The sequence below is a fragment of the Rhododendron vialii genome, chromosome 9a (genome assembly GCF_030253575.1).
Source record: "Rhododendron vialii isolate Sample 1 chromosome 9a, ASM3025357v1".
Lineage (NCBI taxonomy): Eukaryota > Viridiplantae > Streptophyta > Magnoliopsida > Ericales > Ericaceae > Rhododendron > Rhododendron vialii.
In genome coordinates, this window is record NC_080565.1 from 20,966,921 (window position 1) to 20,986,570 (window position 19,650).

At 39.2% G+C, this 19,650-nt stretch overlaps 1 protein-coding gene across 2 annotated transcripts; it reads left to right on the forward strand.

Moving 5' to 3' along the window:
* Positions 1-7,683: 7,683 nt before the first annotated feature.
* Positions 7,684-19,348, forward strand: LOC131300900 (plant UBX domain-containing protein 7). 2 transcript variants are annotated; one of them, XM_058326918.1, is made up of 10 exons: positions 7,684-7,931; positions 9,850-9,977; positions 10,074-10,187; positions 12,159-12,345; positions 13,502-13,579; positions 13,679-13,747; positions 15,294-15,437; positions 15,947-16,049; positions 17,386-17,675; positions 18,926-19,348. In XM_058326918.1, the coding sequence occupies exons 1-10, from the start codon at positions 7,830-7,832 to the stop codon at positions 19,088-19,090; spliced, it is 1,380 nt and encodes a 459-aa protein (XP_058182901.1). In that variant the 5' UTR covers positions 7,684-7,829; the 3' UTR covers positions 19,091-19,348. The 2 variants fall into 2 exon arrangements, with proteins under 2 accessions (XP_058182901.1, XP_058182902.1); XM_058326919.1 differs by lacking the exon at positions 7,684-7,931 and adding an exon at positions 9,665-9,724.
* Positions 19,349-19,650: the final 302 nt, after the last annotated feature.

The window sequence follows — 19,650 nt, forward strand, 5'->3', positions numbered from 1 at the left end:
ATGTCAGCCTCCAATTGTAGAACTTCGGCTGCGGCGGCTACCCCTTAATTGTATCCCGTTCTGTAGGCGATTGGCACCCACAAAATTAGCTCTTCATTCACCATCTTCCTAGCCTCCCTTCTGTACTCGGTGCCCGCTCGGTCAAATCCTGCCTGGTAGGCCTTGGCATCAACCTCCTTCATCTTTCTCTTCTCACTCTTTTACATCTTTCCCAACTCACGTTCGATGACTTTCGCCTTAGCAAGAGCCCCGTCTCTCTCCTTCTTCAACTCTCCCATTTTGGCCTCGGCCACCTTCAGCTTCTGCTCTAAGGCTTTGACCTTATCACGCTCCGTCTTTAAATCTTTACAGTAGCAAGACTTTTTGGCAGTCGCGAGCACTGTAACGCCCACGATTTTCTAAGAAATTTCAGAAGCATTAACCCTAAAATACACTGAATTTTATAAACTACTAGGCCCCTATTTGTCGTTATACAAAATGTACATTAAAAAAAATACAAAAAAGAATCTAACATTTTATTTAAACATCTTCAGAGCAACTCTAGTCTTGATACAGATCTCAAGCATACTCGGTCTCCGCTCTTGGTATTCCTCCTGTGTCAAACAGCTTCACCATTGAACCCTGCACCCTCTGATAAATTGATCGCCGAAGCAACCGATTTACCAAGATACAAACGTATCCGTGAGTGATAATTCACCCAATAGAATAATCCCAATCCTACCAACCTTTTACTCTACAATTAGCATTCAAAAAAAATAACAATAATATCACAATTGATAATACACGAGAGGTATAGAATAATAGCACATCGTCTTTTTCTTTACTATTCATCATCTTATTATATGAATTCTAAGAATCATCTCCACGAGATCCTTTCCTCCCACATCCACTAACTACAACCGTCTCATGGGTCCACCTTCCTCTTGCTTATCCTGCACCAAGGTCCTAGGTGAGCGCACCTAAGTTATGTACCGAGCATGTTCTCACTTAAGACCATAACAGGAGGATTGAGTCATCCCATGATGTATTGTACATTAGGGTCGGACATCCACTACCCCACGCTAACTATAACTGTCTCATGGGACCCATTCTCTTCCCCAAAGAGAAACTTCCCATGACGTATCATACATTAACGTCTCACTAACTATAACCGTCTCATGGGACCCATTCCCTTCCTCGAAGAGAAACTTCCCATGACATATCATACATTAGTGTCACAATACCAGGCCCTGCAGGTAACCCATTTCAACACAGGGCCCCATTGGTTACCCTTGCCATCACCATGGCTCAAATCACAATCCACACAATCACACTTTCAACACTTTACCAATTTCCATTTACTTAACATCGTCTACGTGAGTCACTACTCGTAACCTCCCAGTGAATCTAAGTCCATTCCAGCATGTACAACATGATACAATCAACAATAGCTCAATTCATAACATTATACATTTCAATGAGATAACAAATATAACAATTGATATGTACAAATAATTGAACACACAAAGGGTTTGGGTTGGGCCGATGCCTTTTGGATTGCTTAAGATTTTTATTGAACAATTATGTTCATCAGACTTTTTATTCACCTGAGGGTTTAATTAATTATTTCGTAAGCCTAGAGCAATTTTAGTAACTTACTACTGTTAGACTTCTATTAAATTAAATTTTATCAGATTTAAGTGCACTGTAATTTAATAGGGACTTGAGAGTACCTTTACTATCATATGAAATTAACATAATTATAAGTTTCGATGTCTACGTACTAGTTACTGACTTCTTGAAATTATTTTCTTAGTTTATTAGTTATAATATCAACATATATTTAAATAATAGCAGTGGAGTTTAATAAGTACATTCAATATTTTTATGCACCTAAAATCTCACAGTAGTAATTATAAACTAATTAAAAAAAACATTGTTATAGGTTAAAACAATAAGCTATTCATACAAGAGAAACCTTAGTGTAGTTAATGCCCAATGATTTAAAATCAAGCACGAGATCATTGTTCTAGTTTTCGGAAAAAGAAAAAAAAAGAGCAGCTTGTAGTTTTAAGGATTTTGATGCATGGGTCGATTTGTTTTATTATGACAGTAAGTGATATTGGGATTCAATTCACATATTCACACAATACAATGACCAATCTGTAATAAAACACTCCACATGCAAACTATTTTCATCCAATACTCACATTCATTTTGCTGAGAAATAGAGTATAATTTAGTTTAATGGGTTTTGATGGATGGGCTCCATTTTTAACATTATATCTCATCATTACACATTACTAGGACTTAATATACTTAGGAGAGAGTAGGATAGAGATTAATCTACCTTAAATCCGGCCGAAAAAGCGGGTACTAGTTTGCAGACGATTTCAATAAAATAAAAAAGATGGCAGCGGCGGCAGGGGACTTAGGGCTGACTCGAAATAATTGGAAGGTAGTTTATGGATGCTTGGTGATGTAGTGATTGATTGGGAACCTGAATATGATATACGGAGGGATTTTATGTAGAAATATGTTTCTCTCTCTCTCTCTCTCTCTCTCTCTCTCTCTTTCTCTCTCTCTCTCTCTATTCTAGACTCAACAATAGAATTGTGAGTGAAATAATATACTGGTGTTCAATTTTTGAATTTTATGTGGAAGTGGTGGAATAGAGAAGGAGAGGAATACTGATAATGATAAGAGGGATAGGGAACAAGTGCCACATTTGGTGGGATTTTCTTTAATTCTAATGTATGTGGACGCGTGTATGTATGGGGTGAGAATGTATGTGGACACGTGTATATATAGGGTGAGAATGTATGTGGACACGTGTATGTGTAGGATGAGAGAGAGAAATAGGGGAACACAATTCCTTAAATGTGGGGAGTAGTTTGAAGGATAAAGATGGAGGTGGTAGAGTGAGAGGGAAGTGGATAGTTAGTTTGAATAGAGTTCTAGTTAGGGTTTAGATAGGAAAGATAAGAGATGAATATGAATCCTTGATCTAAAGTATAAATATATATCTTATACAATAGTGTAAATAATATCCATTGTACACATAATAATATATTTTAATTATTCAATCTAATTAATTATTGAATTAGGAATTTAACAATATAAATTTGTATTAAAAAAATTGGGTCAAAAATCTGGGTCGTTACAAGCGCAGCCTTATTTGAAGCATGGAGCAAAGCTTGACCAGCCTGCGCAAGAAGGTGCATTAAGCTCGAAAGGATAAACAAAACAAATATGGAAAGCGGAAGGGCTCAGACAAACTTGTACTAAATAAGCACTCGCGTGAATCAAGCTCGGTTGAAGGTCCCGAGGGACCTTCTCCATATCCTTCGATAGAGCAAGCCCCTGAAGCATGGTGACAGTAAGTCCAGGTTCGGCCTTGACATTTTCCTCGACAGTCACCAGTCTCCCCTTTGCCGAAGCAAAGGAAGGGGCAAATTCTTGAGCGGCAACGTGCCCAAGGAAGCCTACCGGTGTTGTAACTCCCTTTGAACCACCAACGGCCAATGCCTCGGGTCTCTCTTTCTCTGCTGTATGAGGCATCGAAGGCTTAGTAGGGAAGAAGTCATGAGTTACATTCTGCCTTTTCTCTTGGGGCTCGGCAGCGTCGGACTCGCTCGCCCGAACTGAGACGTTATCCCTCAGGTACACGCGCATAGTGTTCCTCATCGACATCTCCTTAGTGAATTTGGGTACAATGGTCTGGAGAGGAACGTTGATACCTGGAAGCACCGGTCCTTGTTTCTTGCCAAGCCAAAAAACGGCTATCTTCTTGAAGGTTGGGAATTTTCACCCTCGGCTGTTTACCCTTCTTTTTGCTTCCACCTTTTTGCGAGGGCTCGGTCTTCTTGCTCGGCTCCCCTTCTTTCTCTTTCCTCTTAAGTTTGCCCTTGTACGAAAGAACATAACCCAGCAGCATCGGCGCGTCACGACAAGCCTGTGACCTCAAAACATCAAATTCTTCTCAGTGGATAAAGATTGAAAAGGTCAGCGACGGTGAATTCCAAATCATGGATCTCCTTCAGTGCAACCACAGCCATCACAATCCTAAAGCTGTTGATGGCAAAAAAGTGATGGATAAGGCTGAACTGAGCCAATAGCTCCCTCAGGAATGGGTGGAGAGGGAACCGTAGCCTAGCCTCACAAATGGCCATTAGGGGAACGGTGATATGCTTGAGCTTGTGATTACTTTTGTCCTTAATTTGATCACTAGCCACTTGGCTAATGACCATGTCGTCAGGAATATTATACTATCGGTAGAAACTCTTGTATTCTTCGGGATCACCGCTGAAGTAATGGGTGTGGGGGCAAACCTGACCCCTCTTGTAGAGGTCGACAACCTATTTGTCCATAGCAGGGGCAACACTACACCTAGAATGTGCGTACTTCAAGGCTTCGGCTCCAGAGTTGAACCTTGATTCAGCTTCTGAACCTCTCTAGGGCTCGAGCTCGGAAGGTGTGGACAACGTGAACGAGATCTTAGGCTCAGTGAGGAACTCATCACCCCTGTATTCGTAATCGTGTTCAGCGTTTGAATCTTCAGACATGTTGGAATCAACGGACATGTTCGAGGCTATGGACGAATTCTAGTGTCGGCTCCTACTCCTGTCAACCATTCTCGGATCAATGAGTTGTCGGAGTCGTCCCCCGAGCTTTCAGAGTTGGAAGATATGACAATCACTGGGTGAGCCAGACCTAACAAAACAAAAAAAGAAATCGAATGAGAAACCTCATCGTCCGCAAAAAGACAAGGGTCTCGCTAAGTTTGGCTATCCTACTGGCCCACCCTAGTTCGCACTACAAATACAGGCTCGGGAGTCTCTTGAAGTTCATGTCCTAGGTTCGACGTTGTTTATTCGGTGTCGGCTAGAGCCAACCAGCATCAGAGCTGGGGCTCGGAAGAATAGGTCGAAGATAAGGATGAACAATAATGTTCATCCTTGTTCTCGCACCGTTCATTCAGAACAAAACTTCAAGAAAAATGCCAGAAAATAATGAAAAATGGAATAAAAACTGCAGAAAAGAGGAGAACAGCATAAATCGAGCACATTTTTGGAGATTTTGAGCGGATTCAACTATAGAAACTGGATCTAGCATTGAATTTGAGTGCTGGAAAGCAAAAGAAGCTCTGTGAGTTCGAGTTCTAAAGAGAGAGAGGTTGTAACCTTTCTCTCTCATCTCATCGCCCTTATATAAAGGAAGGGGAGGGGTTTCGAATTTCCTGCCCATTATCACACCGCCAAACCGATGGCCAACCAGCGTCTGACATGTGGTTTCGATAGGACGGCCGTGCAGAACCCTAATGCATGCCAAACGTCTTTTCATCTACCGCACCCACGCAAAAGATGACACTCGACGCTCACCCATTGAGGCTTGACTCTGGCGATTGCTTCTTCTCCAAAGGGACAGAAGATGGTCAGGTTCGGCCAAGCTGTGGCCACATCCATAATCATTCAGGTTCGGCAAATTTTGGAGTTCGGCCAGGTTCGACATCTATTCCTACCATGCAAAGGCATCAGGAGAAATTGAAGGGCAATTGTAGTAGGCCGAACATAATGTCTTGTACCCCTGTTCAATGAATGCAGACCGAGGCCGCGCCAAGGGGGGTGGTCGTGTCCTCAACGCCCAAGTTCGGCAATAATCAGAGCCGGGAACTAACCCCCACCTATTCGACGGCTTGGCCAAAGGAGAAAAATCCTTTGGTTCAGCTACCGTTAAGATTACTCACCCCGTTAGTGTCGTCCCTCCTTTGAGTCACCAACCTTTAGGCTCGGCTGAGGGTGAAGCTCGGCTAACCGTAGTACCACGTGCCACCCCACGCGCTGAAGCCATTATGCCAAGAGATAATGATGGGCGCACATGGGGGTGCCAGCTCACACCAAAAACGGTTACCAGATCTTATCGGCGACGTCACAACGACGTCAGCCAACCCGTGTAAGGCACATGCCCGTACTTGGAGTGCAAGTCAAGCGGACTCTATAAATACCAAGTGAAACAGCCCTAGAGAGGTACATGCTTCCACACACTAAAACCCTAGTCATTTGCTTTACTCTATGCACATTCTTATCCTCTCGTCGGAGGGCCTTGTCGGGCAAACCTGGTCAGGTCTTAGTCATGCGTTCACTGTGCAGGTCAGGGCAAGAAGGCTAGGCAACACTCCAACCAATTGAAGACGAACTTGGATCAAGGACACACACAAACAATCAACAAGTGCACATTTATTAAAGTTTTTATGTTTGTGACTTTCTGTTCTAATGTGTCCTTTCCTTTTTCAAAATGCGTCTTAGACTATTTTCAAAATATATTTTCAAAACTTGTATATTTTTACAAAATGTTATTAAAAGAAGTATTATTTCGGCAAAAAGTCAAAGTTAAACAATGAATTTTCCCACCACTTTCAGTGGATTCAGAAATTCACGTTTTGCTTGAGTTTTTTAATTTTTATCTAAAGCAAATTTTACATCTGTTTTCAGAGAAACTTGGAAATAAAAATAGAACTTTAGGATAATTTATGAATTTTCTATTTTTCTTCGAGTTTAAGTTTTTTCCTATATACAAATAGTAGGAATAAACAAACATTTCGTAAAAAAAAAAAACATATATAAGGTGAAAAAGTTATTAAGAAAATATCACAAACAAGAGAGAAATGACCCAAGGATAATTCTAACAGAAATCCTATTGGTACCGACGGTACCCATAGGGAAAATGCACCGACGGCCACCGGACGGCTGTCTCCGGTCACCGGACGGCCGATCCGAGCCGTCCAAAAATTTTAAAAAATAAAACCGAGTGGCCTTACGCGAGAATCAATGGCATCCGAGGTGTGTAGGGTACTTGATCCGAGTACCCCTTTTTCGTGTATATACACGTATATACAAATATACACGAAAAATGGGTGCTCGGATCAAGTACCCTACACACCTCGGATGCCATTGATTCTCGCGTAAGGCCACTCGGTTTTATTTTTTAAAATTTTTGGACGGCTCGGATCGGCCGTCCGGTGACCGGAGACGGCCGTCCGGTGGCCGTCGGTGCATTTTCCCTATGGGTACCGTCGGTACCCATAGCAGTACTCTAATTCTAATTTGAAAAATGAATTCAGATTTCTGGACTCTCCCTATCCTTTTCCACTTACATCTTCATCAAATCCAATGTCTTATCAACTTCATTTATTTCTGCAAAATTAGAAACTTGAACTAAAAAGGAAAAAAAAGCACTTCAACCATTTTCTTTTTATTATGAAAAATGCTTAAAACAACACTTAATGTCAAAAAATGTATTTAAATATGTGAAAAATATATCAAAATATGTGAAAATATAGTGGCAAAAATATAAAACTGTGATACTGGAGTATGTATCTTTTAAAAATGAAGTAAAATTTAATGAGATGTAAATAGAAGGATATTCCTCTTTAATTATTATTCCTCCCAGTTTGGGAAAACATTAATAATACCACTTCCCAAATTTATAATGGCACTCTCAGCAAAATCAATTCCATATAGGAATTGATAATGCCATACTTTAAATTGATAATGCCACTCCCCTTTTGAAAGTGACATTATAAATTTGGGGTGGCATTATATATTCCCAAACTTTTACTAGTAAATAATAACATAAATATAAATATATAAATACTTCCATATTTCCGGGGAAAATAAGAAACACATCGCATCGAAGAGCCAACTTATAAATAAATCCATCCATTGTACGCATCGACTTCGTACTCTCTCTCTCTCTCTCTCTCTCTCTCTCTCTACATCCTCACTCAACCTCAGATAGGGATTCTCTTCTCGATTTGTCCTTAGGGTTTCCTCTTCATTTTGAAAAAAGCTATGGAAGAACTTCAATCTCCGATCGACAAACAGACCATGGTCTCCTCCTTCCTTGAGATCGCCGTTGGCCAGACCACCGATACCGCCAAACAGTTCTTACAGGTAAATATTGACGTGCTTACAGATATACACTTACACACACACGAGTACAGAAATAGTTGGGCGCGGTGCGTGCCTCTTCTATCTAAGTACGTTTGCGCGAAACCGTTTTTCAATTGCTTAACTGAGTTTGGTAGGTGAAAGTGTTTCTTTTTTCTGTCGGTTAGTGTTGATGGGAGAATCAGATGATGGGTAGTGTGCCAAAAGATCTTGGATTTGGTTTAGTAAACGAGATGAGCTCGAGCTCGACAAAGCCCGGCTGTTTGTAGGGGCCGAATAATGTGTATTTTCATATTCATAATAAAAAAGTGTACATTGTTACTTCCGAGGTCCGAAGAAGAGACGATATTGTGTGTACTTGCTAACCACCGTTTAATTGTAGTATAATACACAAGAAAATTTGGAGTTGTGCGGGGCCTTCCCCCGCCCCTCTTTTCTTCATCCCCTTGGGACCACCCCTGACTCATGCGTAACTCTTCTATCGAAGTACGTTTGTGCAAAACTGTTTTACATTTGCTTAGCTGAGTTTGGTAGGTGAATGTGTTTACTTGTTCTGTCGATTAGTGGTGATGCGAGAATCAGATGATGGGTAGTGTGCGAAAAGATCTTGGATTTGGTCGTGGAATGTAACGGGTCTGATCTCGTGATGGACAGGTAGATATAAGAACGAATGACATAATACCAATATGCTAGATAATCTATGTTAGCAGTAGGAAATAGTTGTGGTAGCGGCATTGATGTGTTCTTCACAAAATATTTTGGGTTCTAAGGGAGAAGTGATAATGGAATTGCATTAGTTGAAAAACTTCATTTTCTTAGTCTTAATTCGCATAGCAAGTTGGAAACGTCGTATTTTAGTTCCTGTTTTTATAAAGAAGGTTATAGAATAACAGAAGGCTGAAAAAGTTGAGTAATGTGTGCATTACTGTCCCTCTGGTCTGTGCCCAATGTTTTATTCATGTATGCTGTTTATAAATAATCCTCAAATGATGTTGCAAAATGTATTAAACCTTGGTATTGGTATGGTTGATCTGCTACTGTGTCTTGCTACGTTTTTGTTTTCCTTTTTACGATCATTTACATGGCTTTCTTTGCTGCCCATGTTTCTCTAGTTAGGGTAGATGAAGCACTTAGAAATTCACTTGCCAAAATTTAAAAGATAAATAAAAAGAAAAGAAATAGCAACGGAAAAAAATCATTGCTTCCACCTTCTCAGACATTGGAAGACCTTTACGTAGTTTATGTTGTCTGATATGGTGCTGCATCCCGTAGAGGTTTTATTTAAAGCTTTCTGTGTAAAGATGGTGTTTAAATTAAAAAATAAGTTAAAGTCTTATCTGTAAAAGTGGTGTTATTCTATATCTGCCGTCGTACTCTAAACTCCATGTGTAGAACTTTCACGAGATGCTTATCTACAGGAACCAAGCTTAGGGGTACGGAAATATTGCTGCTGAGGATGCGCGATATATCTTTAATGAGGAATTTGCGACATTGGGTAGCTAGGCATTGGTTAATATTGTTGAGTGAACTTTACTCAAGATATTAGCTTTCTTGTACCATGCATGTGTGAGAGTGCTTGTGCTGGCACATATCTGGAAATAAAAAGATGGAAGAAATTGCATGTACTGGTGGTTAGGTCCTGGCAACTAGTTGTTATTTGGCCCTCTCTCAGATTTTCCATACAAGTGGACATGTACTCGGACTTGAGCTTTTAGTTTGTTTGCCTCACAAAAGACAGTACAATAGTACTCATGCTCTTCTTCTTATGTGTCATTGTTTATTCTGGAACTTTTATGGTTGTCTAACTTGTCTTGATTGTTTGATTTTTTTTTTGAATACGTTATTGCAGTACAGAAACTGTTTTTACTTTCCTTTTTGGTGATTCCCATACTAAACACGATGTGGGGTAACATGGGTGCAGGCCACAAGTTGGAAGCTCGAGGAAGCTATTCAGCTCTTTTATGTTGGAAATGAAGGTGTCATAGCCACTCCATCTGCATACTCTTCACCGTTAGAAAATGACAGACCTCGGGCTGATCAGAGTTCAGGGTAGGTTGGAGACGGGGTAGAAATTTTCTCATTTCTTTGTTTCAGGCTGGTGGTCTGATTTTCATCTCTTTAAAATTGACTTTTTTCTTCACCCAGTGGCATGAAAGAGGACATTGTTGACGGAAACGCCGGACAAGATGACATAGACGGAGTACGGGCACCTATACCTGTAAAAAGGGAGGTTCTTTATGACAATGCAATGCTTTATGGGTATGGAGAATTACCTTTTTTGCCTTTACCATGCTGTTATCTGATTAGTTTTATTCCTACTTTTGGTTTGCAAATAAATTATATCATTCTCCTCGAACAGAGTATCTTCCAATACGGTTTTTTGGTGTTCTATTCAACATGGCATTAAGCCATTAACAACTTGAGACATTTTATTTTGAAGAAACTGTCTGTGTCAAATCATTTGTCTGCTTGTATTATGTATGAAAATTATGCTGACCACTGCACGGATTGTTCAATTTAGAGAAAGACCTAGTGATACCGAAAATATATATGATAATGCCACTAATGGTGGCTACCAAATAACATTCTTTGCTGAAGCATTTTTTAATGTGAAAACTAGATGGTTTAAGGGCATTTGGACATCTTATTACCTGACAATTTGTTATCAACAAATACCATTTGCATCTCCCAACGGCATGATAATTGCAATTTGCAAGGGAAGCTGTTACATACTTTTCAAGATGGTGTAAATTATGATACATAATGATACAATCTTTGTTTTACTTGCTTATTTTCTGTTCTTGTGTTATATACATGCCATAAAATGAAAGGTACTTATTTATTTAAAAAAGAACTAGCTATTGCGCCATGTACAGGACATTGGTGTGATTTTTGGCCCCGTGTATGTGTATCGAACGGGTACAACACTAGTTAATTTCCAGTCTCGTGTATGATGCACCTTAACATTGTTCCCATTCTTTGCTCTGAAATGCTTGTCTGGTGGATAATGAGTTTGGAGCTATGTAGCATGGACACATATACGGACACGGGATTTCATTTCTTGAAAAATAGGGACACGGTAGGGGACACGGCAAAATAAATAAATAAATACTATTTATTTTATACTAGTGGAAATATAGTTAGGTGTAGAAGCTTGAAGCTTCAATATTTATAAACAAACATCATATATACATCATAAAACAACATATTTATTCCAAAATGTTTGAAGCAATTACACATTTATCCCCCAAAATTTTTTAAAAATTGCATATTTAACTCTTGCCGTGTCCCTTGCGTGTCCCCCTTAAAATATTAATTAAATTTATTGGACACGCCACGTGGCGTGGCGTGTCCTATACGTATTTTGCCGTGTCCCCTATGTCGGATACGGGGACACACCGACCCCTTGGAGTGTCGGTGCTACATAGGTTTGGAGCACCACGAGGCAGTGCCCAGGGGCATAGAATAATTTTTCCTCCATATTCACATCCCCTCTCTCTCTCTCTCCTCCCCACATTTCTCTCTCCCCCACGTTCCCTCTCTAAAAATTAAAAAAAGTGAAAAATCCAAAAAATTAGTAATGGGTGTTTGAAGGCTTAATATATTGAATCATTGATTGATATGAGTAACGTGTTTGGAGGAACGCCAAGTTTTTGGCTTTGAGTTACCTGAACACCTGGTTGGGGCATTTTTGTATTATTTTTATTCATGATGTTTGAGCATTGTGCTAATAACTCAAATGAATTTGTTCCAGCCACTTTTCTCTTCATTTGATGTGTGTACTTGATTGGTTACATACTTTATACTTGCATGGAATGGTTCTGGTGGAAACAGAAGGTACTAAAGCTTACTTATCTTCAATGTACTCTTGCTATTTGATTTTTTGTTGTTGGATCTACATTTGATGACATTTGGGTTAAGGCATCATTACGTTTTCTATTTAGGGTAAGGCATCATTACGTTTGATTTTTTTTGGCTTGCTTGTACAACATGCTATTGGGGACAGATATTATTCAAAATAGTATTATTTTTGAAGGTTCTGTATTAGAGATTCTTGTATTTGGTATCTCAATGTTCTAACTTCCTAATTTCCTATTCACTAACTTGCGCAGGTCCTGTGTACTTGTACATATGCATGTGTTTGTATAGTGTATACTGTACTAGACTACTTTGTCCATTATTGATTATGGATGATGGTTTTTTTTCTCTTCTTTTTCTTCTGCACTGCAGACCAAGGATGGGATATTCCACACATGAAGCTCATTCAGTTGTTCCTTTCCGCAATTTCAATGAGGAAATGAAACGTGCGGGGGTTTGGGATCAAGGAGGCACATCTGTGGGTGATAGTTTGCAAGATAATCTTGCTTCTTTATATCGCCCTCCTTTTGCTCTGATGCACCATGGACCCTTTGAAAAGGTAATGGGCTGTCTTTACTATAATTTTTTTGTATAATGTAGTTCGTTGAGTTAAAACTCTATTTTCATGGTTGGGCAGACGGGGAACATTGCCCCTCCTTATCTTTGGAAACTAGTGATGGTCAATCACCATGAAATAGATGGATCAGTTGCCCTATAGTAATGAAAATATGGTGGGGTTAGTACAAGAGAGGCATATTAGCCATTTGTCCTTGCAGGTGACACAGTGGAATAGGATGTGTGTAATACTTAGGAAGCAGAATGGGACATAAGATACTTGTTGTCAACAAAGATATTAGATATCAACTATCAAGTGATAACTTGTGAAAATGATTTAACAATATCCCAGAACACTTTGCCTTGTAGCAGTGAACAAGCGACCATTTAAATGTTTTAAAATGTGCGAATGTGATCATACACTGATGTTTTGATCATTAGCAGCAGAATTAAACTACAGTAGAAAAAAGTGCCAAGAACTGATTATGGAAGCCATTACTATCTACATAGAATTGTTACCGCCGATACCAATGGAACCAGGAAAGAAAGGGGTGGTTTACTAGAATATTAAAGGTGGGTGGACAATTGGAGGAAACTTTTTTGGGTGGATCTAATAGCGGGACGAGGCTGAGGTGCAAATACTTCAGAAATGGCTAACTACGAACTTCACAGAGGGCTAGAGTCATCAGACTAACAAAAAATGTGTCGCTGATTAAAATCTAGAGAAGGTATTTTGAGAAGTGCTTTTCTTGCTCTTCCTCTTTGTCATCACTCATTGCTCTCCACCATATTCTATTCTACAATGTCTTTCTTAACGTCATGCCATTTAATTGGAGAACTAAGGCAGTTGACTAGCCTTGTTGGAAGGAAAATTTGGAGTGAGAAACTTGCTTCCTAAGTATGCCAGTGGGAAGTCTTGTATATTACATTTTTTTGTTGTGCAGTGGGCCTTAGGTTGTTGGTCGTGAGATGATATCTATATTTTACTTTCAGCTTTCTTTAGTTTTCTTATGTAAAAGATATTTGTTCATGTTTCCATGTGGAATCCTGATTTAGGTAAAAATTCTGTGGGTGACAAATACATTTACATATTGAATGGCAATGCATTTATGAATTTATCTTCTATGCTTTCCTTTGGCGCTCATGATCCACATTTGCAGGCAAAAGATGCTGCTAAATTCCAGGACAAATGGTTCCTTGTAAATGTGCAGTCCACCAAGGAATTTAGCTCACATATGGTACTGCAAAATAAGTGTCTCTGTTTTTCTCTCTCTCGTTCCAACCCTTATGTTTTGGATGTTTTGGAGTTTTAACTCTCTTTTTGGCTGCTTATGAAGCTTAACCGTGACACCTGGGCAAATGAAGCTGTTGCGCAAACTATCAGTAGTAATTTCATCTTCTGGCAGGTTTGTATGATGCTAGCACTAAACATTGGCATTTGCATTACCAGTTTCTTTGGTTCCTTGGGTATTTTTTGGCTATACAATGTCATGCCGGTAGGCATGGTTTCTCGACCTCTTATTTTATTTTCTATACTTTGTATGGGCCTATAGGCTTGTCCCCAGAGGTTTAGTTTCTGTTAGTGACTTTTACATTGCAGCATGTTCACGCTGTTTTAATCAGGGTTTGAACTTGTGTTTGTCATGGTATTGCTGGTAAATATGATTTGTTCTGGTGACATCTATGATCATAAATTGGTGAATTGAAAAAGGTGAAATATTTTCGAATAGTCTCTCTCATACCTTGGTTGATATTGAGGAACATGTGTGTGAGATGAGTGTAGCTAAAATGAGAATGTTGAGATGGATTTGTGGTTAGAGTTTTGCAAGATAGAATTAGAATCGAAAACCTTCATGGGGTGGCAGGGGTAGGCGGGTAGCACCAATAGGAGATAAGATGAGACAGAGAATAGATTAAAGTGGTTTAGACATGTCTATCGTAGATCGATTGATCAATTGATGTGGTAATTAGGAGTGATATGGTTATGATCGAGGGTCCCATTAAGGGGAGAAGTAGACCATAATTGACTTTAGAGGCGGTAGTTTGAAAAGTTCTAGATTTGTTGGATATCATGAAACACTATGCGCTTGACTCAAAAACATATTCATGTAGCCGACCCCAATTGATTGGGACTTGAGGCACACTTTGGTTTGGATTGGTTAGTCTCTCTCATACCTTGGTTGATAGTGTCATAAAAAGGCACCTACTACTTGGGAACACAATCTGCTTTGGGGCACACTATATGTGACTAAGTCCAGATGAGAAAGTCTTCTTATGTGGTGATATTTACGTGGAAGCGGAATTCGCTATACGCTTTTGTCTGCACTTTTTCCTATATGGGATCAACCTTGTTTTTGGTGATAGAAATGGAAAACAAACTGTTGATAACTTTAAACAGATAAATGAAAGACAGCATGAAGGGCCCATCATGTGTCTTGCAAGTTGGCATAGTTATAGTGTTTTGCCTTGTAAGTTCTGTATTTCTCAACACGTTGTCACTTTATTAAATTTTAAGATTTTACTGGTGTTGTATATACCAAGATTTCTGGTATCAATAGAGTGCCATATATAACAAAAATTACAACTAATTCGACAAAGTCAGAGGAACAATTTTTGCAGTAAATAATATCCTTAAGAGGAGAGTTGACTCATCTGAGTGAACTGTGAACTTTCCGCAACTATTATCTGGAACTTGTGGGATCTTGCCATTCATTGAATGCTGTTAACTACTGGGTGAGTTGTACCCTTGTTGCAATTTTGGTGATCATTACCTGGATTGCCTCTCTAAGCAGCATTTTCAGTAGGTTTCAGCATTTTATGCAGATACTACGAATCTCCAGTTGAAAGTTGGTCTTTGAGTATATCAAGGTTTTATGATGGGTGCCTCATTGACCTAATAACTACTTGATTTATGTGATATATAAAATGATGAACTGGATAGTATGTTTGTAGGTATATGACGACACAGAAGAGGGCAGGAAGGTCTCTACCTACTACAAATTAGACTCTTTTCCGGTGATTCTTGTCATTGACCCTATCACAGGGCAGAAAATGCGTTCATGGCGTGGGATGGTTCAAGCTGAGAGTTTGCTGGAGGTACGTGTTAGAAAAATCTTTGCAGTCAGTTGTTTGTTAACACGTGTTTTGTTATTTAGTTTGGTGATGTGATACCTGTTAAGTCCTCAGAACCAGTAACTATGACACGACTTAATATATTCTAGTAGGCTTCATAATCTTGATACTTGTACTCAGAATTCATCATCTTTAGCATACTTTTTTTTATCGGCGACTCATCTTTAGCATACTGCAGTCACATTATGAAAATTATTTTTTCTGCTACAGAATCTATTACCATTTGTGGATGGTCCCAAGGATTATCACGTCAGTCTATCTCATAAACGTGTTTTGTTTTTTAGTTTGGTGATGATGCCGTAACTGTTAAGTCCTCTGAACCAGTAACTATGACATGACTTAATATATTCTAGTAGGCTTCATAATCTGGATACTTGTACTCAGAATTCATCTTTAGTGTACCTTTTTTCTGTTCGGCAACTCATCTTTAGCATACTGCAGTCACATTGTGGAAAATATTTTTTCTGCAACAGAATCTATTACCATTTCTGGATGGAAGTCCCAAGGATCATCACGTCAGTCTATCTCATAAACGTCCAAGAGAGGGTTCTCAGACTCCAGCCCACAAAGTACCAGGTATTGTGGTATTGATGTATATTCATGCCATTTTACAAACATCACAGTATTGTCATGGATCGATCCATTTATGCAGTATGCAAATTTTTCCTGGTTAAATTGGTCTTTATGGATTATGTGTTGGGTGGAAATCTTTTGGTGGCTCACACACATGCAGAGAAACAAACACACTAAGATGTATAGCCTAAATTTCAAATTACAAGAGAAACTTCTCTCTCTCTCTCTCTCTTGATCGGCAAAAAAAGTTTTATTAAGAAAACTTGATAAGGGTACATCAAGTTGGGGGTAGGGGAGGGGAATCCAACCAAGAGTTGGATGGAAAAAAAACAAATCCAATGGGCCATGCCCACTACTCCTAATGGGCAAAACCCAAACATCCTAAAGGTAAAGGCCCAAAAGGGCCAAAACCATCTCAAGAAAACCCTAAGCCTATCCCTAACCAAAAATACAAACTCTCCCGCCACAGCCACTGACATTCCGATCTCTTCCACTCCACCGGCGACACCACAGACCATGGAAACACCAACGACGTGAGTCGCCGTGCACCCAAACAAGTTAACAGGACCCGAAAAAAGCTGCCAAGAAACTGCAAAGCCAGCCCTCATAAACGACCAAAGCCGCTGTCCACCAGAGTACCAAGACGCCGCCCCAAGCTGCCAGTGTCATCCACACACCACCACTCGGATCGAAAACAGATCCCACCATTCCGCCGTCTCTCTCTATCTCTCAATTTCCCACTCTCTGAAAACACACATAAACCTTAAAGAGTGCTCCTGTACTATTTTGTGGGTTTACATTTGGTGCTATATTTGGATTGTTCGAGGGAAGAGAAGGTGCTGGCTTTTGAAGTAGGAGTTTAGAGTCAGAATATGGGCCAAAATTTACTGTCTGAGAGGTTTTACAGTTTATGCAGGAAGATGAATATAACAAGAAGAAAAGCACTAATATTGCATGTTCTGGTCCTTAGGAATCTTCACTCTAGTACTTAGACAAACTTGTGGAGTTTCCGAGGGCAAGTGGATGGCATACACTCTTGATGAGCCTTTTGTTAATCTTTTCTTTCACTTGGTCAGTAACATCGGGCAAATAAATCACTTACAGATGTTGATTAATACACCAATATTGAGCTCAAATGCAAGTGTTAAGACACTGTAATGTGATGTCTATTGACCAAACTATGCCCCATGCAACCATGTCTATCAAATTTTATATCTTTGCAGGACGTTTTGTTTTTCATCTTCACATGGATTCTGTCCTGTCTTTTTAAATCTATATATCTCTATCTCCCAATAGTACATCATTTTGACTTAGAATTTGAAATGAAAATTGACTCCAGAGGCTCCAGTAGCTGCAGATGCAACTAATGAAGAGGATGAGGAACTGTTACAGGCTTTGGCAGCTTCTATGGAAGGCACGAAAGATGCTATTGGAGGAATCACCACAATAGACAAGGATGTAACTGATGGAGAAAAGGAAGAAGAACAGATGCCCCCACCAAAGAAAGCGACATACCCACCGCTTCCTGAAGAACCCACGGGTGATCGGAATCTACTTTGCAGGGTTGGAGTTCGTCTTCCTGACGGTCGCAGGCTTCAGAGGAGCTTCTGGCGCACTGATCCTATAGAAGTAAAGTTTTCTCACTATCTTTTGTCATTTACTTTACATGTCCCTTAAAGTTTCACAAACACTAAGATATGAGAGAAAATTCCAGTAAACCAAAAAAAGTATACTGGTAATCAATGTGTGAATGAAAGTACTCCCTCCGTCCCCATTTGTTTGTCTTTTTTCTTTATAATATCAGACGTAGTTAATGTCTATATTCTTTCAGTTTATTTTACTTTAGTTGATTTTGAAAACTTTGATTACAAAATCTTACAAGTGGAAAAGCATCTGAATTTTTTTTCACGAAGATACACTATTAGATGAAATAGATAACTTAGCCCTTTAAACTCTTGATTGCCTCGCCCCTAGCATTAAAGTTGTATATATGTACTTGCAAATGATTGACTCGATTAACTAGTGCGACTGCCAGGAAACCGACAAACAAATGGGGATGGAGGGAGTATCATTTTTGTAAAGCTCTCAAGTATTTAACCACACTGACTATTGACTATGAAGATTGATGTTGGAAATATCCACAAAAAATAAGAAAAGAGAAGTCAAGAAAAGAGAAGTGTCTATGAGAAGGATATTGGGGTGATCATGACACTGATTGTATTGGGTTGGTATTGACTTCAATTCTTTCCTCAAATGAGTGACGGAGTCATTCAGCAACAATGATTGTAGCAGAAAGACCCTCATTTATAATTGTAGATCAAGGTTCCTTAACTTGATTTATTTCAGAATAGTCATTGCATGAGGTAAGGATTTGTATAGTTCTAGTTCAAATAATAGGTGCTCGGTTCTAATTTCTCATGAAGATAAAATAAAAAAAGGTTCTGATTTCTGATTAAAACAAAAAATATTTTGATTTCTCATTTTGGATAACTTGGGCTACCTCTCTAATTCAATCTCTCAAAAATCCACCTGCAATTGGGTTATTTTTGATCTGGAAACTAATCCCACCTAAATTCACAAATAGGCCGCTGTTCAAGGTTGAGTAGGCATTGCACTTCTTTTCATGAATGAAATTCCACAGAAGATTTTTGTAGTTTCTTGTTTTATTTTGATTAGCATTCATAATTTTTGTTTCCTTCTCTTTTCCATGAACTCGGTTGTGGTGTTGGTCTTCGCTTCAGCTATAGACTCTGTACTCTGTTCTAAAAAAGTTTAGCTTTGTGTTATCTGATGTCTATTCACGGAATCACAGGCTTCCAAGTTTGTTTAGTTCTCTATCGTTGGCCTCCTTGCTTATTTTGCCTCTTTTTTTTTTACAGTTGCTATGGTCATTCTGCAGCACTCACTTGGAAGAAGCTGAGCAACGGCCGTTTCGCTTGACACAGGCAATCCCAGGAGCATCAAACGTTCTTGACTATGATAGCAAATTGACGTTTGCCGAGTCGGGGCTTGCTAACTCGATGATTTCTGTTACATGGGAATGAAGAAAATCGTGCAGTTGTGTTGTTTCAAGAATGTCGGGATACTGCTACAATCTTGCGTTGAAGTATATTTTGGTTTCAACTGCTGGAGTCGTATTTCCTTGTTTTCGCTATGGTTCTTTTGTTTGTTACTTTAAAATGGAATCCCTTGAAGCAGAAGGGCGTAAGGAACCAGTGAGTCAACAAGATGATATTTATTTATCTGTATATATGCCGTGTCCGGACATGGAACTAAATTATCAAGGTTCTTATGTTTTGAAAGATTTTTTACCTTCTTTGTCAATTACTGCATTGTTTACTTGCTTTTACTTGAGGGATTATGGACGATCAAAAACAAAACCAAAAAGAAAAACTTAAGGGATTTGGGATTCCTGCCATTGTAGTGAACTATCGTGGAAAAAGAAATCGTCATTTATCCCTGTAATTCCTCTGTTGTCATAACAGATGACCAACATTGACAATTTTATTTTTTTGGATAAAAGAACTTCATTGATAATATCTACAGAGTCTGATTATGTAACCATTGCTGCTTAAGTGCTCGATTCGAAGGGTAATGTGAATGT